At 41.5% G+C, this 25502-nt stretch overlaps 2 protein-coding genes and 1 long non-coding RNA gene across 8 annotated transcripts in view; 1 reads left to right on the plus strand and 2 right to left on the minus strand.

Annotated features, from left to right (window-relative positions):
• Positions 1-1086, minus strand: part of ZDHHC2 (zinc finger DHHC-type palmitoyltransferase 2) — a 59843-nt gene extending 58757 nt beyond the window's left edge. The window contains exon 1 of one of the 2 annotated variants that reach the window (XM_050947876.1): positions 918-1086. In XM_050947876.1, coding sequence (XP_050803833.1) covers positions 918-1068 — 151 coding nt within the window. In that variant the 5' untranslated portion in view covers positions 1069-1086. The remainder of the gene's footprint in view (positions 1-917) is intronic. The other variant, XM_050947875.1, reaches the window with a different exon arrangement.
• A 150-nt stretch (positions 1087-1236) lies between these two features.
• LOC127048388 (uncharacterized) lies at positions 1237-17978 on the plus strand. Its single transcript, XR_007773634.1, has 2 exons — positions 1237-3447; positions 17455-17978. It is a non-coding gene; the product is annotated as an uncharacterized LOC127048388 (long non-coding RNA).
• Positions 12736-25502, minus strand: part of MICU3 (mitochondrial calcium uptake family member 3) — a 120755-nt gene continuing 107988 nt past the window's right edge. For 4 of the 5 annotated variants that reach the window (XM_050947786.1, XM_050947788.1, XM_050947787.1 and 1 more), the window contains one exon: positions 12736-15163. In XM_050947786.1, coding sequence (XP_050803743.1) covers positions 15053-15163 — 111 coding nt within the window. In that variant the 3' untranslated portion in view covers positions 12736-15052. Of the gene's footprint in view, positions 15164-20646; positions 20722-25502 lie in introns of all 5 variants that reach the window. The other variant, XM_050947785.1, reaches the window with a different exon arrangement.

Consider the following 25502-nt stretch of genomic DNA (forward strand, 5'->3'; position numbering starts at 1 on the left):
GGGATGTAAACAATACAAAAAATGGACCTTAACTGTAATGTCAGATCCAAAATTCCCACAACATTTTTAAATGTTTGGTCTGGGGCAAACTCTAGGCAAAATACTGTATGACAGAGAAAAATACCATGCCATCTATAGGTGTTCCGCAAAACAGTTTCAAGATGTATTTGAACATTAACACAAATTCTAAGCACTTTCTTTGTTCACTCAATTAGCTACTTATTGACTTGCAAATCCTATTATCAACCCACTACAACATCTAAGTCAGCATGCACAGTGTTTTCACCACCATCAATGCTTACAGATCCACAACAACAACTAATTCAGGAATCACTGCTTATGACCAGGGAAAGGCTACTCTAGGAGGAACTACGCAATTTGATTAGAGCTGAATCTCGAACCACCACCCATCTCTTCTGCACACCAGCCCTGCCAACCTAAAATCCTTTGCTGTCTCCCTGGTCTCCTAGGTTCAGCTACACTGCGCTGCGCACAAGCCCGGCAAAGCACGTCTCTGACAAAGAAACACCCACAAGGAGAAGGAGACCAGGAACTGGGCGCTCAGCCACGGGAGAATTTCCCGAGCGCCCCGGACTCCCCACCATCGCCCGGGACACAGGGCCCAGAGGCGGGCTCTGCCTCTCGGAGCGCGCCTGGGGCTTGCGGGGAGCGGATCCTGCTCAGCTCGGCAGAGGCCATGGCCCGGCAGCCTCCTAGCACAGGGCCATGCTCGTGTTTACACGGTCACACCGCCCCACGCGGGGTAGCGTGGCGGGCCGGGATCAGCTCTGCCCGGCACAGACCCCAAACTCCCGGGCAGCCGCCGAGCCCGGCTGCCCCCTGGCGCGGGGCTGGGGGTTTTGTCGCCGCTGCGGGGGAAGGGGAGGGGGTTCCTGGCAGGCCGTGGCCCCACTCACGCAGGCAGAGCTGGGTGACATAGGCGTAGTAGGACCAGCACAGGATGCTGGAGATGAACAGCACCGGCACCCAGTAGAGCAGCCGCTGGCAGCGCCGCCTCACACCGCCCCGGGTCCCCGCCGCCGGCGCCGCCATCTTCCCGCACCGCATGCCAGCCCCGGGCCCTTGCAGCGCAGCCCAGCCGAGCCGCCGCAGCCTGCTGCCAGCGCTGGGAGGGCGCGGCTCCGGTGCCCGCCTGCCTGCCTCCCTCCAGACAGGCTCCTCCAGCAGGCGGCGCCGCGCCGGGGCTGCTCCGCCCCCGCCGCTTCCACAGTCACGGGCCCCCGCCTCCCCCGGGCGTGGGAAGGGAGGGGGCGGAGCCTCCCCACGGAATGAGGCTGGGGGTGGCCGGGCTGAGAGCCGCTGGGGCACGGACAGCGAGGAGCTCCACTCCTGAGGAAATGGGGCAGGGCAGGTAGTTTGCTCCCACCTACTCCTATAACAGCCCCGGGCCGCGTGGGGGAAGCGGCGGTGTTTCCCCCGCCTCGGCTCCTCATTAGGGCCTCGCTCGGCGGAGGGGACTTGCCAGGCCGGAGGGAGGGAAACCCGGAGCTTGCTTTTAGCTTAAAACGGAAAGACAGAGCACCTGCCTTGGATACTGACAGGAAAGAGCCGTGTGCCCTCTGGCAGCTGGCACGAAGATTAGGATGCGCTGCTGCCTTCAGTTGTAGTGGGGTGTAATGCCGCTGAAACCAACGCAGTTAGCATCAACGTCAAATTGGAGCAACACTGCTGCTTCAGGCTAGCTGGGCCTGATACCCCATGGGATCCTGCAAACCAGTGACCCGGGCTTGATCATATGTGATCAGTTCTCTTTTCCCGACTTTCATGGAAGCACTGGGCCTGCTCTGTAGACTCTGATCCTGCTAGCCCTTATGCACCTACTTAACTTTAGGCAGATGTGTAGTTCCATTTAACTCAAAGAACATAAGATAGACACCTGCAACAATGTTTTCATGCTCTTAGACTATACAGACCTATGGACATGGACCCTATCTTTTTCTGTGTTCTATATAATGCTGAGCACATTGTCTGCAGTCAAGACATGAATCCCTCAATTTCCCCAGCAGTTAAAATAAGGATGATACTTAAACACCTTTGTAAAATGCATTGGAATATATGGATAAAAGTGCTATCTAAATGCTAAGTATTACTGTAAAGTAACAGATACAGTGACTGTTGTAGGCTGCCAGTGATGTCACAATAAATGGTGGCTCACACTTCAGTGAACATGACAGTCAGTTCTACTTTTGACATCACAATGGGTTAGTTGGCAAGACACCAGCGGATACAGTATGCTGACTTACTTTTTCCCAAACCTGGTTTAATGAATGTTTCTCACACAGAAATACTTGTGAAATGGCATAGTAAATCCAGATTATAATTAGGTGTGTATGCACAAATTAGTTGCTGAATTAAGAGTTCCAAAATTAGAACCGCCAGGAACAGCAGGGAGCATTTCTCCAATCTACTAGAATCTTTGAGTGTGTCAACAATATAGTAGTTATGAAAGAGCTGGTTGATTTAAGTGTGTTTGGATTTTCAAACAGCTTTGGACAAGGTCTCACACAATGGGCTATTAATGAAACTGAAGTCACAGTGTGAGAGGTATAGATTGTCATAGATTAGAAATTGGCCTTGAGATACAAAAAGAGTAAAAGAGTTTTCAACATTGCAGGGGTAGTGGGGTGTAACCACAAGGTTCTATACTAGGGGTGGTATTGTTTAGTGTATTTATTAATGATTTGGATAAGGGGATTTTAACCATGAGGTGGCAAATTTACATATCAGACAAAAATGTTTAGGTTATTCAAAACTAGGTAGACTGAGGAATTACAAAAAGAAGTTATGACACTGGCAGAGCAGGTGCCAGCTCATGCCACAGCCCCTAGGCTCAACTGAACTCTGACAAATATATAACTGGAAACTAGTCTGGTTTACCTGCATATTAGCATTGTTAAAATAGATCTTAAATTTAAGAATGCTTAGTGTTAAGAATTTAAGAAATGCTTGTAGGATGCTGCATGTAGTAATCTCATTTATAACATCTGTACCCCACTGTGTAAGATTATATTGAGTAGTTGTATTATAAATCTCTGTAAATTTGTAAATGATCGAACAGGAAAGGAGTATTAATTTATGTAAAATGCAGGCTTCCTACAAAAGATGGTAAGTCCTGCCCACCAAGAAGGCCCGTTGAAACCAAATGAGCCACTATGAAACATCAAAGAACAAAGACTTTAATTGCTCCCCCACCACACCCATGAAGAGAATGTGTGTGTGTGTGTGTGGACTCATCCCATCAGTTTGAACTCTGGGAGAAGGAAATAAAAATCCCTAACCAGAAGAAAATGGATCTCTACACTGCTTGGACTCTGGGAGGGCAAGATTTCTAAGCAGAAGCAAGGGATCCCCAGTGCTTGACCTCGGTTAGCTCTAAAGGAGTTGTAGAGCTTGCATATTATAGAAGCTTCTACTACCTTTTAAAAGGTAAGACTATAACTCATTTGTGTGTGTATGTTCACCTGCTTTAACCTTGTAAATAACTAATTTCTTTTTTGTAGGTAATAATCTTGTTAACGTATTATAGGACTGGCTACAAGCATTGTCTTTAGTATAGGCTCTAAGGTGCAACTGACCTGCGGTGAAGTGACTGGTCCTTTGGGACTGGGAATAACTTGAATATTGTTGTGATTTTTGGTATAAGGGACCATCTATCATAAAGGCAAGTTTACCTGGGTGGCAAGATAGAACAGATTACCCAAAGGGGCTGTCTGTGACTCCAAGTTAAGACTGTTATATTGCTTGAGGAGTTCACATTTGATACTTGGTTGGTGAAATTTAAGTATAGAACTCACAATCAGTTTGGGGTTTGTGCCCTGCTTCTTAACAGTCTGCCCTGAGGTTGGTACTCACACTCCTGAGCCATTCCAGACAGCTTAACAGACATAGTAAAGCTGGGTGAATAGGTAGCATAATGAAATTTATGTTAATAAGCATTAGGTAATACATATTGAGAGGGATAATTTGAATTACGCCTAAATATTCCTGGTTTCTACATTATCTGCAACTACTCAGGAAAAAGACCCACATGTCACAGTGGACAGTTTAGTTAAAACATTTGCTCAGTACAGTTGGGATGAAAGATAAATCAAAATGTCAGGCCATAGAAAGAATGAAATATAAAATGATAAAATAATGATGCCATTATATCAATCACTGGTTTATTCTCATCTGGAATACTGTGTTCAGGTCTAATAATCCCATCTAAAAAAGGTATTACAGAAACAGAAAGGTTACAGAATTGGACTATGAACACTGTTAGTCACTGAAAGACTTTGATATAAGAGGAGACTGAAAATATTAGGAGAGGAGACAAGATGAGACATGACTGAGGTATTAAAAATAATGAATGACACTAAGAAGGTAAATTTGACACTTATTAATCATTTTCCATAATACAAGGAAAAAGAGACATTCAGCTAACTAAGACAACAAATTACTTTTTTTACACCATACTTAATAAACCTGCAAAAATCACTGCCACAAGGTATCACTGAAGACAAAAGCTTAGTAAAATAATAATGAAAATGATTAGACATTTATATGTCTAATGAGAACGTCCACAGTTACATAAAATAGTTTTTAAAAGTATGAGGGATAAAACGCTTCCTGCAGGACATGTGCCAACCATTTACTGACATGAGTTAGGAAGAAAGAGAGGCAAGTCATTCCATTTGGCTTCTTCCACCTTCCTCCGAAGTATCTGGCACTGTCCACTGTCAGACATAGGGTACTTGCATTAGATGGATCACTGATCTGATCTGTTATTCCATTTCCTATTTTGCTATATAATGAGGAGCTGGCAGCTGGAAACTCCAGGCATAACATGGCAAGTGAATGTTTGTATAGTACTTTGAGGATTTAAAAAGCTATATAAGTGCTATTATTATATTTATGAACATTGCATTGTCAGACTAATATTTTAATACAGCTCTACAACATGACCCGATATAACACGAATTTGGATATAACAGTCAAGCACCGCACTGGTGGATCAAAGCAAGTTCAATATAACATGGTTTCACCTATAATGCAGTAAGATTTTTTGGCTCCCGAGGATAGCGTTATATCTGGGTAGAGGTGTATTCCAATATCTGATTGTCTCAGCCCTCGCATGCTTTCTCAAGGATCATAGAAAAAGGAAGAAGTATTGTATTGCTTTTTATTTACTTAAAATTATGTGAGTATTCAAACAGCACCTGCATGCAGCAGAACATTTCTGATGGCATCAGAATTTCCTCATCAGTCAATTTACAGCACTGTAGGCTACCTTAGCTGTATGCAGGAAATAAACATGGCTCATCAATCATAATACATGCCAAGGAAATGTTGTAAATAAACATAAAGGCATACATTAGTTTTTGAACTGTTAATGAATCTTTAAAAATCTTTTTGTTATATAATACTTACATGTCTGCATGGTAGGTTGTCAGTGACATTAGGAAAAAAGATGAAGCGGTATAGAGAATATTTCAGTGTGCATCGCATACATGCGATGCATATGGCTTTTTCAGTTGCTTTGTAGAGGACTAGTTGCTGTCATTCTGTTAGGGTGAAATGTAGTTCTAATGTAACTCCACTGGCATTAATGGAATTGTACTCACTTACCTGAGGGCTGAATTTACCTTTATATCATTAGCCAGATTAAAATGAAATAATGATTGAGAACATGGAAAAGAAATTCCATACTCTATGTAAATATAGCCTAACGTGATACTGCCACCTGTCTGGGTAAGCCTCTGCAATAACTCTCACCTGGATCAGGAAGGCAGCTTCCAAATTTTCCCATATTCTCACCAACCTTGGCCGCTTAAGCATTTCATTGTCCTACTTACTCTGCTGTGGCTTACTGTGTGTCAGCACCTCCCTGTGCAACAATGACAATTTGTTCACATGTTCATCTCTCAAAATTGTATTCTTAGTAGTACTGAGAAGATGAATCCCACTGGGTCAGCCCAGTGGTGTAGCCAGGTTTTCAGCGTAGGGGGAGCAAAAACATAAAAAAGGCACCCCCCCCCCGTTCCCCCTCTGGCCACACCCCCTTGGCTCCCCCCTCTGGCCACGCCCCCAGACCGGACCCTTTCCCCGCTCACTTTCCCTTCTGCGCTGCCGCCTGTCCCTGGCTCCTGTCCCAGTGCTTGGCTGTGTGTGCACCGGCCGGCAGGCGCGGCTTCCACACCGGCCTGCCGCCCTGCGGCTCCTCCAGCTGTGTGGTGAGCAACGCCAGCTGGCAGGCGCCGCTTCCGTACCGGGCTGCCGTTGCTGCCCTGCAGCTCCTCTGGCTGTGTGGCTGGCTGCGCCGTCGGGCAGCCTCACAGCTCCTCTGGCCATGTGGTGGGTAGCACTGGCTGGCAGGCGCAGCTCCACGCCAGCCTGCTGCCCCACGGCTCCTCTGGCCTGTGGCTGGCAGCGCCGGCCGGCAGGAGCCGCTTCTGCGCCTGCTGGCCTGACGGCAAACGGCTGCTTCCGCGGAATCCCGCCAGCTATGCTACTGCCCTTAGCAGGTGAAACTGCCTGTTGGGGCACCCTCAGTGCCCTGTTGCCCTCCAGCTACTCCTGGGGCAGCAATTCTATTCCACAAATTGCAGTCCCTTTGCAATGGATGAGTTGAGAAGTGCCCAGAAATCTCCCATCCATTAAAGACTCCCACTCCCTGGCAAGGGGTCTGCCCCACCTGACTATCACCTGTCTCTCAAACCCATGCTCGGCTTCCATTACTTTCCTTCCTGACCCTCCACCCATGGGTGCTCCCAGCTGCTGCAATGACTGAAGGGTAACTTGTAACAACTGTGTAATACCATTAGCACTCACAGAAGGTGTGTGTACCCCAGATATCTGATACAGCTTCTAGGACACCCAATCTTCCCCATATCCTATTTGTTACTCCACCCTCTCCTCCCTACCATTTAAGTCCACCAAAGGGAAAAGGGGGGCAGGTCCCTGAATCCCCCAAGATCCCTCCTACAGACAACCATTGCCACATTAGGTAGAAGGAGCCCACCTTCACATCCTGCCCTTGCAACCTCTATCTGGTGCTCATCAAACTCACCCCTGCCAGTAGTGTTGCTCACCTCTCCTGCAATCTGTTGAAATGACTGCCCTAGCTCTGGGCAACCCACTGCATCTTGCAAGCCTTGCAGTGCTGTGGAAACAATATTGGAAGCAACTGCCTGGACCACTTAACTCAATTCTCAGTTGGCTGTCCCACCTGCAAATGCAGCCAATTCACCATTGGGGTATTTGCTTCCCCAGGATCCACATCACCTCTCAGCTCAGAGGAATCCACTTGATAAGCAGACAGAGCACCCTGGGATTTACCAACCCCAGTCCTGGGTCAAGCATCTTGCCCATGTGTTCCCCATGGTTCCTCCAGTGCTACCTCATCCACCCTGTGCTGGGTTTGAAAATCCCTCCCCTCTCTGCTCTAGCATGCCTGACTATGCCTGGCTGTCAGGGGGAGCCACTCCTCACCTGCAATGACTTAGAGAGAAGCCTGAGGCTGGATCCCCTACCCCTTCTCCCATTAACTGCGTACTACTGGAGCTGCAGGCTGGTGGCGGGGACTTCCCCGCATCCTTACTGATCTGTTATGGCTCAGAGCTATGCCTGAAATGTGGTCTGCCTCCCCTTCTTGTTATTAAATCATAGAATAATAGAATATCAGGGTTGGAAGGGACCTCAGGAGGTCATCTAGTTCAACCCCCTGCTCAGAGCAGGACCAATCCCCAGACAGATTTTTACCCCAGTTCCCTAAACAGCCCCTTCAAGAATTGCATTTACAGCCCTGGGTTTAGCAGGCCAATGCTCAAACCACTGAGCTATCCCCCCGTCCAATGCCTGCTTCTCCCTCCGTGGACTGGAATGAGGGGGATTCCTCCCCCCTTTTCCTGCTCTCATTTTCCTACTACCACAGGGTGCCATGAAGATTAAAGAGCTAAACTCCTTGCTGCTCTGCCTGGTGCAGGTAAACGAGGGCTTCTCCTGCCTGGCATGTACTTATATAATGTCCCCTCTCTTCTGGTTACCCATGATCCGCTCTGCCACTGCTGCTGCAAAGTCATTCCACTTCTTTCTACCCCTTAAAGAGGAACAAAACTTCCTCCAGCAACCCAGACAGCAGACTATCACTTAATGTGCAGCACGGTCATTACTCCAATTCCGTAGCAAATACCTGACCACTTTCCTATTACCCTGTCTGACATGGTCAACCCAAGTTGGCTTGTTTGCTTCATGACAAACCTTTCTTGAGGTCATCTCAGACTATACCAATGAAATCAGGAAAACGCTACTAAAACTGGGGGGTTCCCATTTTGTGGGGTGGGTCCTATAAGGAAAGGAGAGATCCTGCTTATTTCTCGGTTCTGTCCCTGTATTTGCTTTCTCTCTTCCCCAGTGTGGTACTGCACAACACTGCCTCTTCTACTTTCTACCAGTAGTGGTAGTGCTGGGTAGAACAAGCAGTGGGGGACAAATGGATGAGTGAGGAAATGATCAGTAAGGCATGGGGTTGTGAGGAACCATCTATCCACATTGTTATGACTGGGAATTCAGCTCAGCCCCGTTCCCACTCCAGCCTCCATACTGACACATACAGAATAATTGAATGGATGACCAATGGGGCAGAGTTTGCAGGTAGTTAGAATTGTGTGGACTTTACAGTGAAGTCAGTTCTCTATAAACTTGCAAAATTGGTTGACGTCGTAGTACTGCATTGGAGTGAATAATTACAAAGAATAATTTATTCGATACATTTATTGTGAGGGATCTTGGAAATGAGGGATAATGAATGGGAGATGATGATGAGGAAGTTATGACAAATGGCCATATTCAAGATTGGGAAGATTTTACTCTTTGGAAACCTATTTTTCAGATTTAGTAAATATATTCAGTATTATGGCAGAAGTTCTATTTTTAATTGCATGGATATGCCTAGCCCTTAGATAGAGTCTCAAAATGGAAACAACTCAATCTATATCTATTGAAGAGAAGGCTAAGAAGTGACTTGATGACAGTTAACAAGCATCTACATAGGGAAAAGATTTCAGATTGTAGAGGGCTCTCTAATGTAGCAGAAAAAGGCTAACAGTATCCAATGGTTGAAAACTGAAGCTAGACAAATTCACACTAGAAATAGGGAAGAATTTTATAGCAATGAGTATAATTAACTATTAGAACAGCTTACCTCTCCATCCCTTGGAGTCTTCAAACCAAGATTGCATGTCTTTCTAAAATAGATGATTGGTGCAGATATTACTGGGTAAGGTTCTATGGCCTGTATTATGCAGATCAGACAAGATTATTAAAATAGTCCCTGATGGCCTTAAAAAAAATCTAATATGGTGGGTTGGGGGCAAAGTAAAAGCTCCCTGGAAGTTCTTCTGTAGCTAGCTTCCTGCCCTGAAGCTTCAACCCCTCTTCCATGTAGAGATGTCTGAACATTCCCATTTGACTTAATTCAGCATCCAAGTTAGCTGTTTTCTATTTCTGGTCAGGTGAGTGAGGGACCGTATGTGACCAAGCAGCAGAGAAAAATCCATAACTGGAGATTTATGGGAGAGGAGACATTTGTGTCTCCTGAATACAGGACTGACGTGAGCTGGATGAAGTTCATCATTTGCAGCCAGAAACCATAGTCTTGAAACAAAGCACATACAATTTAACTACCTGCTGTAAGGCTCAGAGGATGAAAGTAGATCACGTCACCACATACTTTCACCAACCAAATTTAGCCTCCTCAAAAAAAAGATATCAAATTAGTTTGACAGAATCTATTTTTCATAAACCCACGTTGACTGGCATTAATTATATTACCCTCTTTTAATTTTTTATTAATCAACTCCCGTATCAGCCACTCTATTATCTTGTCTGTGATCAAAGTCAGACTGGCAGGCCTATAATTACCTGGGTCATCCCATTACTCATTTTAAATATTGGTACAACACTGGCTCTCTTCCAGTCTTCTGAAACTTCCCCAGTGTACCAAGAGCAATTGAAAAGTCAACATTAACAGTTCAGCAAGCTCCTCAGCCAAAACCTTGCCCCCTATTGGTGCCTCCACATTATTTAGTTGCAGCATATACATTTTCCAGTCTGCTAGCCAATTGGGGACAGGCTATTGCAATGATCTCTTTAGCCAACTATACCACCCTGCTCCATATCCAGAGGGTGAACCCCCACCAGATGGCATCTCCCACTGTCTTGCTTTGCTTCACCTATGTGTCCTTAAACCTTTGTCCTCTCTGTGCAGAAGTCTGTGGCAGGACAGCATATACATTTTGTGACATTCTATACCTAATCTAGACTGTGTACTTATATTTTATTTCTTTTGGTAACTAACTCTGACTTTTTGCCTATCACTTAATATCTACCTTTTATAGTCAATACATTTGTTTTAATTGTTTATTTTTACCAGTGAATTTGTATGAAGTGTGGGACAAATCTGCTCAGGTTGGCAAAGGCTGATGTATGTCCACTTTCCATTGTTGAAGTGGTGAACCAATTAAGAAATTTGCACTGCCCATATTGCAATATAGTGGGGTGTGGGGCTCCACTTGCAGTTGTGCTGATTGATCAGAGCTCCTGGAGGGGTTGCTGCTAATCAATAGCAAGGCATTGTGAGAGACAGCCCAGGCTGGGGAGAGTTCAGAGGGCATCCTGTCACACATCTACAAAAGTTACTAAAGAAATCAAGAGCACAATTGTTTTGTGATAAAGTGGGAAATTATGATTCATGATACTCTTTTATGTGGTGAATACCAAGAAAACGTTATAAAAAGAAGAGAAATTGACCAGGGCTGGCCTTAGGTATGGTTACCAACCCTCCAGGATTGTCCAGGAATTAAAGACTAGTCTGTAATTAAAGATTCTGTCATGTGACGAAACCTCCAGGAACATGTCCACCCAAAATTGGCAATCCCAGCCTTAGAGATAATGGCACCATGGGTGAATTTGTATTTTGGTGCTCTCCCATACCCCACTGGTGCCCCACCCTCCCATCACCCCGGCCTCCACGGGCTCCACCCCCCATCACCTCTAGGCTCCACTGCCTCCCCAACTGCTTAATTTGTATTGAAAGAGGTGCTAGAGCTCAGTCCTGGCACAAATTAAGCACTGGCATGGCGGCCTGATAGCGGCCCTGCTCTGAAGGCAACACCACAGCCAGCAGCGCAGAAGTAAGGGTGGCACGGTATATGGCCACCCTTACTTCTGCACTGCTGCGGTGGCTCGTGGTGCCTGGCACTCTGCCTGAGGCTCAAGGCGTGCTTTGTGCAGTCACATGGGGGCTGCATCTTGACAGAGCCCACAACCCTCCTGCAGCCCTCTGGCCACTCCTGGTTCAGCAGGGGTGCCATTTCAGATTTTGGGGGCGTTGGGCAACTTTAACCATTATTCCAGAGGCTACTTAGGCACCTGAAAACTCTAGGGTTATTTTTGTAGATAATAACTTAGGAATTAGCTGACAGGAGCACTGTATCTAATTGCTATATAAAGAAAGAAAGAATACATACAAACCCCAATTAAAACCATATTTTAAATTTATATGTAAAATTTAGAACAATCAAGAGATAATACAGCAAGATACTCCCAATCTCAAGCCTTCAAATATCAATTCTGGAGCTTTAACACAGATATCAGAAACACAAGTTTGATACTTTGTAAACTATCTTTAGCAGAGATAACTAAAAATAAATGCAATCTGCATAATATCCCTTTACCTCCTCTAACAAATTCTAGGTCACTGGCATTATCAACTCTATTTTAGTTAATTGATTTTCATTCTACTAAAAATGTATTTACTAAATTTTAACAAAAAGTTTATTTCTCTTTTATTAAGAACAGGGATTTATTTTTCTAAGTATTTTGTCATTTATGTTTACCAATCACAATCATGTACATGCTTCACTAACATTTGACCATATCATTGCTATCTGTATCATACCTGGAACTGCATTTATTTTCATACAAATTTTAAGTTATTTTACAGCTATAACTAAAAAAATACAACTTGAAAAAAGTGACCTTCCTCTGCATAGTGTCTAAAATTATGTATTTAGCTAATGTTTTTTAAACTAGCACTGATAAGATGAGTACAAGCTAAATTTACATTCTAGAAGAATACTGTTATTTGGGGCTGGGGGACAGTGTCTGTTTTGGGGGAGTGAGAGAGAGAGAGAGAGGGAGCGAGAGCGCGTGTGTATGTGTGTGAGTGAGAGAGACAATGTGTGTGTTGGGGAAGTATGAGAGAGACAGTGTGTGTTGGGGGAGAGTGACATACTGTGTGTGTGTGTTGGGGAATGTGAGAGACAGCACACTATCACTTTCAGCACAGCACTCACTAGTCTGAAGGCTTGTTCAGACAGCAGCCCCCGCCAGCAGCTCCCACTCCTGATTCAGAAGCAGCAGTGCAGACTACCCCCACCCCAGCTCAGAGGAGACCGGGTATATAGGTGGGGGGAAGCGGACACCCCAACATCAGCCTCCTGCCACTGCTCTGCACAGCAAACTCCTGGGAACAGCTTGGCCAGGGGCTGCTCCAAGGTGAAGGGCAGTGGCGGCAGCAGCAGCAGATGGCAGCAGAGCCAAGCAGCAGGGTGAGGACAGGCACCCCTGCTCTGGAGGTGCCTCCCCTTAGAATGGCATCTCGGGCAGTTGCCTACTCCGCCCACCCCTAATGCCAGCTCTGAATTTGATTAATCTGCACTGCAACAAAGGAAATTAGTTTGTTTTAAGCGAGTTTATTTTGAGGTAAACACAAATATGACAAAGCATATTTTTTCATATTAGTGTACCGTTACATACATTGTTATTGTATTACTAAACAAAAGCAGAAAGCACAGTCTTATGGACTAATCTGTCACTAATACATTCTATTTTATGCCAGTCTATTGTACTTAGGCACCATATAGAGAAATATACAAATTGGAAAAGTGATACCAAGATTTTACATACATTGTGATTGGTCCTGCAATTGATTGCACATCGAAAAAGCAGTCCACTGCATACTGTCAATTACAACATCAGGGCCTATCAGCATAAGTCCAAATCTCTGATTTTCTAGTTGTCAGCTGGGGGAGGGGAGTGAAGTAGGGACTGCATGAGTATTTATCATCAAAATACTGTCTACAGTAGAATATTTCGGACATTTTTCTAGCTAGTATTTTCCTATTATATAATTTTTACCAAAAGCCAGATAAGCCATGCCAAAATAAAACATTCTAACATTAATTTTTCTGAAATTCTTACAGTGGAATTTCTCAAAAAAAAGTTTTTAAAAGTCAATTAAAAAATGAATAAAATCTTGGTAAACTGATTAGTCCTGGAACTTAAGCTTATTAACAAAGAAGCAAAACATATACTTTTTGGTTCATGCATTTAAAGACCATGTAGTATCTTTGAGTGACAGACAGCTACATTCTACATGATGAAAAAATAAAACTCTTTGTTGTGTTCGTGATAACAATGAAAGATTAAAAACAATATGTTGTGTCTAATAGTTGATTTAAGACTGAAGTGCACCACTAAACCAAACTTTTTTTTTTTACAACTGATAGTGTAAATAGATTAAAATTAGATAATCCCTGTTTTCATGCACAGATTGCTTTTATGTAAATACTAATTAATTTCCTAGTCAATAAATTTTCTTAAGAGTGACATTAAAATTGTATGTTAAAGTGAGTTAGTATTTGGGGTTTTATTTACTTTATGCTATCAGCCTTGTAAAAGCAGTACAAAACTTTTAAATTCAATCGCTACATTGAGGCAAACCTGCCATCCCCCAGCCAAACAGAAAAGACTCAGGATATGTAAAAACAAGCAAAATTGTGCTCCATTAATCATGACCTTTTAGGGCTTAATTCAACAGCAACAAAACAATAACAAAATCATTGTTCATAACATAGAAATTGACAGACAGGAGGCCAGGGAGGCTACAGATTGCTTGCATAACCCATAGGTGTATTAAAGCCTTATTATTTAATTCTAGAATTTGATTCAGGTAGAATTCCAAAGTCTCATGGTATTTACATTTATCATTGTAACATTTTGTAACTGGCTGTAGTTCTGTGCTATTGCCTACATTTCTTTTAATTTTTTTAAAGCCACAACCTGGGGGCAATATTTGTTCACTACTGCATGCCAGTCTAGCAAAACTAGATAGGATTAATTTCTGCCTCATACCATGTCCAGCTTTTAAGTAAAGTGCATTATTAACAAGTAATACATAACTAAGCTGAAATCCATACTCTGGCAAAAAAGTTACAGAAACACAATGCTATATATTAAATAGCATTGTATTAACTAACATGATAAAAATATTAGCTAATAAGGTGACATTTTATTTTCATTATATTGTACACAATTAGAAATCTTAAAATCAGGAGATTTTATTAAACTGAATCAGTAAGATTATAATAGTAAGACTTACAGCTGTTGGACATCAGTACCTCTTAATTAATTAACCCCTTAATCAATAATTCACATTATCCTATATCACAACTGCTACTTATAGTTGTTTTTAAATGACAGCTTTGTTGGCTCATGAGTACTTACAACCTATACATTCCACACTTATGCAATTGTTGTGCTACAGAATGCATTCGCATCCCTGTTTTAACACAAACTTCATATAATATTCATTTTCTAAAAACAAATTCACATCCCCTCTACATGGAAATAATTTTTCACCACTGCCAAAAGGCACATTCACCAGAATGAAAAAAAAAATTCTTTAAATGAAAGGCACATCTCAATACAAATACAAACAACAAATATCTTTAAAAACACATTCTTTAAGATACACTGTCGTCTGGCCTATAAAAGTGTAAGTCAACCCCTAAAACAAAACACATACTGAAAAAGTGGTTGAAAAAATCCATGAATCAGCAAATCAAGTGAAAAAACCCAATGATGATTCAGTGCATAGTGCTGCAAGTGAAAGATATATAGTTTACCTGTGTTATGCCGTTTTTCACACACAGTATCTAGGAAAAATAGTAGCAACCAAATGCTGAAGTTTTTTCTCTCCTTCATTTTTTTATCTTAGCATATCTCGACTCCTAAACTGCTTCCAGAGCTCTCTTAAATGTTTGCTTGTTACAGTTGTCACACAAACATAGTAACCCTTCAAACCATATTTTGGGGTCTCCTGTTAAAAATGAACAAGTATAGAATTAGAAACAGATACTGTGCATTAAATTCTTGACACTAGATTATATTTTACAGGTGTTCATACAAACTAGGTAAATTTTTCATGACTACAACCAGGAAGTGCTAAATCCTTAGATTACGGAGAGAAAACAGGCAAAGTAATATCTTTTATAGGACAATCTTCTGTTGAGAGAAACAAGCTTTTGAGCTTACACAGAGCTCTTCTTCAGGTCTGACATGTAGATCTTTGCACATAAACATGGTTGTGGATCTGTCTGAAGGTAAGTAAGTGGTTTCCAGAACTGCACCTCCACTGCCAAGCACCTGGTTAGTATTCACCCAATAACTTAGTCTATATTGGTAGCTAAATGAAAACATATCCTTTTGTTCAGAAGTGTCCTGCTTTTAAGATAATTTCTTTATTTTCATAGCTGTTTCAAAAGGTTCACATTTTTACACAATAAAATAAAAATACCAAAATTTCTTGGTGCTTGTGGAAGACTCATGGCAGTGGTTATAGCCAAGTATAAAATGAAGACAGACGATACACAAACTTCTTTGCACTGTTATGTCAATTCTGAACTATGAGATTTCTGTTATTTCAATCCTGGGCCATCCAATAAAAAATTACTATTAGGCTGAATGGTACTGCAGTTCTGCGACATTGACAAATACCCAGCAGAGAGTATGCTGAGTAGGGTGCAAAGATGGTCTAGTGGTTAGAGCTCCAACACGGGACCCAGAAGTCTAACGTTCAATTCCATGCTCTGCAAGACTTCCTGTTTGACCTCCAACACATCACTGAGTCTGTTTCTTAGTTCCCTGCTCACTTGCATCTTGTGTAATCTACTTACATACATTAAAGATAAAGAAGAGATCAGATACTACAGCAACAGGGGCAAGGGAACCATAGATTTATCTTTACTTTTAAATTTATAAGATAGATTCATCAATTGTTCCTGGGCATAAACTCATTATTTTTAAAAATACACTAATAAACCACACTACTCTAGCCATTTATCTATGTATTTCTAATGTGCAAGCACTGCTGTAGCTAGTTTCAGTATATAAAATTAGGGATAATTTTTTCCTCTAAAAACCATACTCTCCAATGTTTTCACACTTTTCTAAGTGAGTGTATTGTCTTCTTATTTTTTAGACTATTTAACATACTCACTCTATGTATTTAGATACACAACCCAATTTGCCCCTTCATAAAATGTCTGAAAAGAAAAATGGGTCTTGTATTGTATTCTTAAGGGGCCTCAATTGAGAACTTCCAAGATGAAAAATTATCTGATATAGTTTGATAGCCTACAATCCAGCACATTTAAATGAGGAAAAGCTTCATACATGGACTCTGAAGGTTCCTAACATGGCCTTTCCAAATCTACCATCACAAATAAGCCGCTGCTGCCACTGCACACCAGTAGCAGCAGCAGCAGCATGTCAGGTATGCATAGTTACATTTTGCAGTGAAAAGTGAGCTGCGGGAAAGACTCTGGCAGCAGGGAAAGGTTCCAGCAGCTGATACTTGTATTGAGAGGCATAATGCCAATACGCTTTCTAGAAGAAATGGGAGATGCTAGCTCCTCTCTTGAATGGCTGGGAACACAGTCTAGTCATCAGTCAAATAACAAATATCCCTGTGTAACAAACACTGACTGAAGTACAGCACATTTTGGAGAGTAAGAATCTTCCTTGCAGAGCTTAAAACTAGACTTTCTTCAGCTACGAATCCAATATGATCTAAAATTTCCCCTAAAATTCAGAGTGAAAAATAGTTGAGAGAATTAAACAATAAACCAAACAAACTGTGTCATTACTATATTCAATCTTTTTATCCAATATAATCCATCTACCTACAAGACTATTGTTCACACAACACTAAAACTGGATTTGTAATCGCAGTTTTCTGCATAATCAGTAAAGAGAAGTCATTGCTCACCTTTCACTTTGACTGTTTCAGAGAAAAGACCTAGCAACAATGTTTCCGAGACAGTTAGCTGGTTTTCCTAACATTGCTTGTTATGATGGTCAAGTTTAAGTGTATAAAAAGATAGCCTTTTATTATGAGAATTGTACACTGGAAATGCATAGAAATTAAAGGTTTTTAAAACATTTACCACATGACAAATCTGAATCTTATTTGTATAAAACATTTATATCAGATGAGAAACTGAATAAGAAAACATAACTAGAAATTAGCTTTTAGAATTCATACTTATATCATCAGTTTTTCACTGTCTTTTCTTAACACTTTCTTGTTCCCTTTCCTCCTCAACCAAGTGAACTCCTACTGATGCTAATTCACATGCAATGCTCTGCAGGGACAGCCAGAGAGAGAGAGACAAGATCTGCAAGTCTTGTCTACTGTTTGAACCAGGCAAAGTTTGGATCTTGTTCCCCAAGGACAGATTTCATTATTTATTATAAGGGTAGCATACTTCATGTTGTGAAGCAAATGTCATTAGTGCAATCTAGAGATATGTAACACATAGAAGAATGTGCTTCTCTTTCTTTTTGGGTACAGATTCAAAGTGTGGTATAATCAGTGATTAAGCATGCCAAATATTTTAATCTCTTTTTATCACTGATCTATGTCTACCATACAAATCATATCGAAGTATAGACTTAGAGTCTTTACATTTATATTTCGAACAAAGTAAAATTGAGAGTTATCATATTGCATCTAATCTTGGGTGATATAGGTGGTAGATTTTTATATTGCAGACATACTACGTGTTTCTTTGTACATAAGGTTGATGTTTAAATTAATTAATTTTCTGAAATAAATGTTCAGTTTCACTGCTGTTAATGACTCTGCCTTTATTCTCTTTTCAATTATTCCGTGGTTTACTTTTGCAATGACTTTTTAAAAGGGTATATAAACTCACTTTCATTTCATAATATGTATAGTGTGAATAGTGCAGGTTCTGTCCCCAAGACAACTCTAAGAGCAGCAGGCTCAAAATCACATCGCTTATGTTTTTAATTAACAAAGCTGGCCAAAGCTTGCTTCAATTTCAGCTCACCAATCTTCATAACATAGATTAGTATTATAAATGAATGTTACATCTTTTATCCAAAAGGAACAAAAATTACCTCACAAAGTACATATGGTATGGTACATACATCACTACTGAAATGCAACTGCCATGAGGGTGGAGGGCATTAACCAACTGGTGCACATCAAGGGAAGGGGGAATTTTAGCTAAGGCAAAGAGGTTTAAAACAGCAACTCTTACAAGAAGCTCCAAGAGAGTGTTCAGGTACATCAGACAAGACTTCAGTTTTTCAGTCTCACTTGAAAGAGTCTACATGTAGTACTCCGCATGGTATTCAGTTTATCTATGTCTGAAGGATGAATTAACTCTGCCTGGATTTAAACCTCTGGTTTCAGTGAGTATGGGCACTTAAACTTGATGCTTAAAGCACAAAGCCTCTCATGTCTCAAGAGAATTTTACTAGGTTTAATATTAATGTTTTGGAGTTCTTTTGAGTGATAACATTTTGTTCCAATTTGGTAAATACTTACTATTGAAACGAACTAAAAAGGCACCGTAAATGTACAGCACTTTACCAATCTATTTAAGACCTGATACCTGCCCTGAAGTTATCATCTAAATTATAAAAGGAAAAACAAAGGTATGTCAAGGCATGTAACAACAGTACAGGAAAAGGGGATGTGTAAGGATTATTGGGGAAGAGAAAACGAAGTACCATACTCCTGGAAGAAACTGCAGGATTGGGGTTTCAGTTAACAAGAGATTGAATGAGGTAGGAACGAAGGAAAGAACGATAATGCTCAGGTTATGAAACTGGGAATCAAAAGAGTGAGCCTTAGAGGTGAAGATAGAATTAATCTAAAATAATTCTTCTTACCTTGTGTGATTAACCAGTTAGATTATTAAATTGATGAATTTTAAAAATAACTTTGTTTTTACCACTTCACCTGTCATTTATATTTCACTTCACTTGTGCAGAGAAACTAGAGTTTTGTCTGTTTAAAATGACTTACTTTCCAGTTCTGAAGCACTAAAACAATAGTGCAGTATCTGAGTTGGACCCACACATATGATTTTTAAATTACCAAGTATAATCAACATTTAGTTTTCTTTTTTGGAAAATAAAGTCCTATTGATTCTAAGTTTCATATGTGACTGAGCGGGATATGTCTAAGGCCTTGGCTACACTGGCGCTTTACAGCGCTGCAATTTTCTCGCTCAGGGGTGTGAAAACACACCCCTGAGTGCAGCAAGTTACAGCGCTGTAAAGCGCCAGTGTAAACAGTGCCCCAGTGCTGGGAGCGCGGCTCCCAGCGCTGTAAGCTAATCCCCACGGGGAGGTGGAGTACCTGCAGCACTGGGAGAGCTCTCTCCCAGCGCTGGCGCCGCGACCACACTTGCACTTCAAAGCGCTGCTGCGGGAGTGCTCCCACGGCAGCGCTTTGGAGTTTCGAGTGTAGCCAAGCCCTTAGTTAAATTCTGAGCTCTGTCTTGTGAGTGTGTGGAAATACTGGATACAGACAGTACAATCCTGCACATACCCAAAGACAATCTATTGTACTACACTCCTGAGAGCTGCCCTGCCCAGCAAAGGTGTTTGATATTTTGCTGAAGGACTAACACTAAGGGTATATCTACACAGCAGTTGGGAGGTGTAATTCTCAGTTCAATTAGACCTGCACGCACTAGCTCTCCTTGAGCTAGCATACTAAAATTAGCAATATAGCTGCAGCTACATGGGTTTTGGCTCAGACTAGCTGCCCGAGTACAATCCCACCTGAGTTCCTGGGTACATGAGGCATGTGGGTCCAGATTCTAATAAGCCCCTTTCTCCCACTCCATTCATAAACTATGTTTGGGAGCTAAACTAGTTGTTAATGCTCCCATGAGTAGCTACTATACAATATATAATTATTACGGACAGAAAGGAAAAAACATTGGCATTTATAACCTTAAATCACAAAAAAGCACCAACACATGCCTTCTACGGAAAGATAATTCAAGCAGCAATGTCAGAAATACACCAAGCTATTAAAAATATGTACATTTTTATACTAAAGTGGAATTAAATTAAATAACTATTTCTCAGTGGGAGGAGGGAAAGAGCTACCGTTACTATACAAGCATTTACTACCATATATATCATAGAGTTATCTGAAGCATGAATAAAACTAGTTACAGAACAGACAGAAAATACCAACAGAAACTCACAAAGTCTGTGCTGTGGGAGAGGGCAGAGTATTTTCTTGAATACAGTACAAACAAAGCAATAAGCCAACAAAACAATGATAGCCTGACGGAGGCTTAAGTCTAAAAATAGAATTATATGACCTTGTAAAATATTATGATGATCACATTCTGATAATCTATTCCTTAATTCTGTAATGGGAAAACAGAATGGTGGCAGTTTAACATGCAGCCATTCCCATCAGCATGCTAGCACACTTAGAAAGACTAAGCAGCTAACACATACCGTAACTTATCTGCTATAGAGTTCCTTCTTCACGCAGGCTTTGAAAGTGGTATACCTCTGTACAGTTTTGTATCCCTGTGGAGCAGAAGATGGAGAAGTGTGCAGATGCAGACAATGTGTGAAGGCAGCCAGAGGTAAGCATAAGACAACAGTGGCATGAAAATACAAAAGAATGGAGATTAAATGACAAATAGCTAGAAGTTAGTCATAGAATATAGTCAATTATAGGTAAAACTTTTTTGTCATTCAGACTTTATATTTCAAATGAATTGTAATTGAAATAAAATTTATATAGGAGAGGGAAATGGTTAAGCATTACAGTATTTAAAATAAAATATATGAAAATCATTATCTTCAATCAAACAAAAAACAAGGAAAATAGTTTTCATTGTTATGCCTTCCTACTATATAATATTAGTACAAGCTTTAACAAAAAACCTATCGCAATATTCTGACTGACCACTGGGTGGCAGTTAAATACATCAAACCATCTCAAAAGCGGTTTTCAAATTAAACCCTCTCTCTCAGTTGTAATAGTTACCCTTTAAAGTTAAATCACATATTTGAAAAAGAGAGATACATTTTGTTATATAATATAAAACCTATTAGACATTTAACTGTTTTATGTCTATGCTAGTTTCTTGAATATTCCATTTATGAAGGCAGGTACTGGAAATTTAGTTTACATAATGTTTTAATTGTTACAGACATCTAATTTATAGTGTTAAGTAATCCAGTTAGACAAGTAGACAGCGTAAGACAATGGAAGAGAAAATGACTGTGTATATTGTTAATTCTGTATAAAGATTAGCATCTAGTCCTCTCTCCATCCCCATAACTTTCTGTCCTTTTAACTGACATTCAAGTGAATGATCCCTTATGTAGAGTAAAACCTACAGTCCTGGCAGTATCTTTTCAGAATTCCAGTTTCACTTAGCCTAGTGCTTTACTAAGTGCACTTGCTTTATTCAGGCTTAATGTGGCCACAGAACACTTTGTGCTAAAATACTTACTATTAATTGTAATAACCATAAGTTTCTTTCAGGCAAAACATCCTCAATAAACAGAATTCTTAAACAATCTCAATTATTAGGAAATATTGCTTTAACAACTAATCAAAAGAACAGAATATTATTTTTCCTTTCAAGGCAGCACTCAAAGTGAAGAGGATTTTTTACTCTTAATCATCATAACTATGTCAAAACAGTAACATGACATGTCAATTCAAAAGGTACAATTGCAGGGTCTTTCTAAAATGTAGCAAATTGAAGCTTACTTGGCTATTATGAGAAACTACAGTAAAAACTGCTGGGTTTTATAACTAAACATGAGAAGCTACAATACAGGAGGGCCTCTGATTGAAGGGAATCATCTATAATTGCAAGAACTACTTTTTATTCGGAAAAGAATTGCCATTTATAAAAGCCACACTCCAAACAGATGCCTGCTGTTATTTAGTTTCTATTACTCTTTCCTACTAAATGTTTTTAGCTAATAACAAAGATTGATGTGACTTATGTGGGTGTATGGTATTTCACATTAAAATATGAAAACTCTGAATCTGGACTTTAAGTTGAAATTTGACCTTCATAAAGTTTGATCTGCCAAATACTTCTCTGCAGATATAAAATATTGTATCAGCAGAAACTATTAGTCTTCTTTTATCCGTAAAAGCTAACAGAATATTAGTAACCATTAGGAAAGGGATCCACAATATGACAGAAAATATCATAACGCCACTATATAAATCCTTGTTATGTCCACACCTTGAATACTGGCTGCAGTTCTGGTTGCCCCCTCACCAAAAAGGTATACTAGAATTGGAAAAAGTACAGAGAAGGACAACTAAAAGGATTAGGAGTATGGAACAACTTCCATATGAGGAGAGGTTAAAAAGACTGGGACTGTTCAGTTTAGAAAAGAGATGACTAAGGAGGGATATGATAGAGGTCTGTCAAGGTCTTTTCCCCACTTTGAACTTTAGCGTCCAAAAAGTGGGGACCTGCATGATCACTTTTAAGCTTAATTACTAGCTTAAATTTGGTACACTGCCACCAGCCAAAATATAGTGTTTGGCACACTCCCGTTCCCCCAAAACCTTACCTGGGGAACCCAAGACCCAAACCCCTTGGGTCTTAAAACAAGGAGAAATAAACCATCCCCCACCCTTTCCCCTCCCAGAATTTCCCCTCTCTGGGTTGCCTTGGGAAGCTATACAGATCCAACTCCTTGGATCTTAAAACAAAGAGGAATTAACCATTCCCTTCCTTTTCCCCCCACCAATCCCTGGTGAGTTTAGACTCAATCCCTTGGATTCCAAAACAAGGAAAAATCAATCAGGTTCTTAAAAAGAAAGCTTTTAATTAAAGAAAGAAAAAGTAAAAATTATCTCTGTAAAATCAGGATGGTAAATGCTTACAGGGTATTCAGATTCATACAGACCAGAGGGACTTCCCCCCACAGCCTGAGATTCAAAGTTACAGCAAACAGAGGTAAAAATCCTTCCAGCAAAAGACACATTTACAAGTTAAGAAAACAAACATAAGACTAATTCACCTTTCCTGGCTAGTACTTACTATTTTGAAACATGAGAGACTGATTCAGAAAGATTGGAGAAAACCTGGGTGTACGTCTGGTCCCTCTTAGTCCCAAGAGCGAACAACGAACAAAACAAACAGCACAAACAAAGACTTCCCTCCACCAAGATTTGAAAGTATCTTGTCCCCCCATTGGTCCTCTGGTCAGGTGTCAGCCAGGTTCACTGAGCTTCTTAACCCTTTACAGATATAAGAGACATAAACCCTTAACCATCTGTTTATGACGCCCCCCAAATCTCAGACAGTGTGGAACCACACTGGCGGTGATTTCTTCCTAGAACTTTAGAATAAACAGATTAATAAAACACATCCACCTTTACATATACTACTAATTATGTAAAACTACAAGGTTTTCCACATTTCAAGGACAATTTTTAACCAGTTGATTCTGGGAAACTTTCACGGGAGAGTGCATCAGCTACTTTGTTAGAAGCTCCTGAAATGTGTTGAATTTCAGAATCAAAATCTTGGAGAGCTAAACTCCATCGAAGAAGTTTTTTGTTGTTTCTCTTGGCAGTATGAAGCCACTTTAGCGCAGCATGGTCGGTTTCTAGCTGAAACCACCGTCCCCAAAAGTATGGGCGTAGCTTTTCCAGGGCATACACAATGGCATAGCATTCTTTTTCATTGATTGACCAGTGGCTTTCCCTCTCAGACAGTTTCTTGCTGAGAAACACGACAGGATGGAAGTTTTGATCCGGTCCTTCCTGCATTAAAACTGCTCCTACACCACGCTCAGATGCTTCTGTGGTTACTAGGAATGGTTTGTCAAAGTCTGGGGCCCTTAGCACAGGGTCAGACATGAGTGTTGCCTTAAGCTGGGTAAAGGCCTTCTGACACTCATTAGTCCACTTAACTGCATTCGGCTGGGTCTTTTTGGTCAGGTCTGTTACTGAGGCAGCGATTTGGCTGTAGTGTGGTACAAACCGCCTGTAATACACAGCCAAGCCTAAGAATGATTGGACCTGTTTCTTGGACTTTGGGACAGGCCACTTTTGGATAGCATCCACCTTGGCCTGTAGGGGGTTTATGGTTCCTTGACCCACCTGGTGTCCCAGGTAAGTCACTCTGTTTTGGCTTGTTTGACACTTTTTAGCCTTAACAGTTAGTCCTGCCTGCCTGATGCGCTCAAAGACTTTTTCCAGGTGTTCGGGCCATGAATCAGAAAAAATGGCCACATCATCGAGACAGGCAACCACATATTCTCCCAGTCCTGCTAGGAGACCATCTACAAGTCTTTGGAAGGTGGCGGGTGCATTTCACAGCCCGAAAGGAAGCACATTAAATTCATACACCCTCGCGTGGGTGATGAAGGCTGACCTTTCTTTGGCGGGTTCATCTAGCGGTACTTGCCAGTACCCCTTGGTTAAGTCTATTGTAGAGATGAACTGGGCACATCCCAATTTTTCCAATAGCTCATCGGTGCACGGCATTGGATAGTTGTCAGGACGAGTTACAGCATTTAGCTTACAGTAGTCCATGCAAAAGCATATTTCCCCACCTGGTTTGGGTACCAGAACCACTGGAGAGGCCCATGCACTGGTAGAGGAGCGGATTATACCTACCTGTAGCATGTTTTGGATCTCCCGTTCTATAGCAGCTTGGGCTTGAGGAGACACCCGGTAGGGTGAGGTTCTAATTGGGTGAGTATTACTTGTGTCAATGGAGTGGTATGCCCGTTCAGTCCGTCCTGGGGTGGCTGAGAACAATGGGGCGAACCTAGTGCACAGCTTCTTGATCTGTTGCTGCTGCAGACGTTCCAAGGTTGTGGAGAGGGTCACCTCTTCCACGCCACCGTCACTTTTCCCTTCGTAGTAGACACCTTCAGGCCACTCAGCGTCATCTTCTCCCTGGGCTTTAAACTGACAAACCTTTAAGTCTCTGGAACAAAAGGGCTTGAAAGAATTAACATGGTAAACTTTAGGCTTTAGGGAGGAGGTGGGAAATGCTATGAGATAGTTAACAGCTCCCAGGCGCTCTTGGACCGTGAATGGCCCTTCCCATGATGCTTCCATCTTATGGGCCTGTTGCGCCTTCAAGACCATAACCTGGTCTCCTACTTTGAAGGAACGCTCTCTGGTATGTTTATCATACCAGGCCTTTTGCTCTTTCTGAGCATCCTTTAGGTTTTCTTTAGCAAGGGCTAAAGAGTGTCGGAGGGTGCTTTGTGGGTTGCTTACAAAGTCTAGAATATTAGTTCCTGGAGAAGGCGTAAACCCCTCCCATTGCTGCTTCACCAACTGTAATGCCCCTTAACCT

This window comes from Gopherus flavomarginatus, chromosome 3 (genome assembly GCF_025201925.1).
Source record: "Gopherus flavomarginatus isolate rGopFla2 chromosome 3, rGopFla2.mat.asm, whole genome shotgun sequence".
NCBI classification, from domain to species: domain Eukaryota; kingdom Metazoa; phylum Chordata; order Testudines; family Testudinidae; genus Gopherus; species Gopherus flavomarginatus.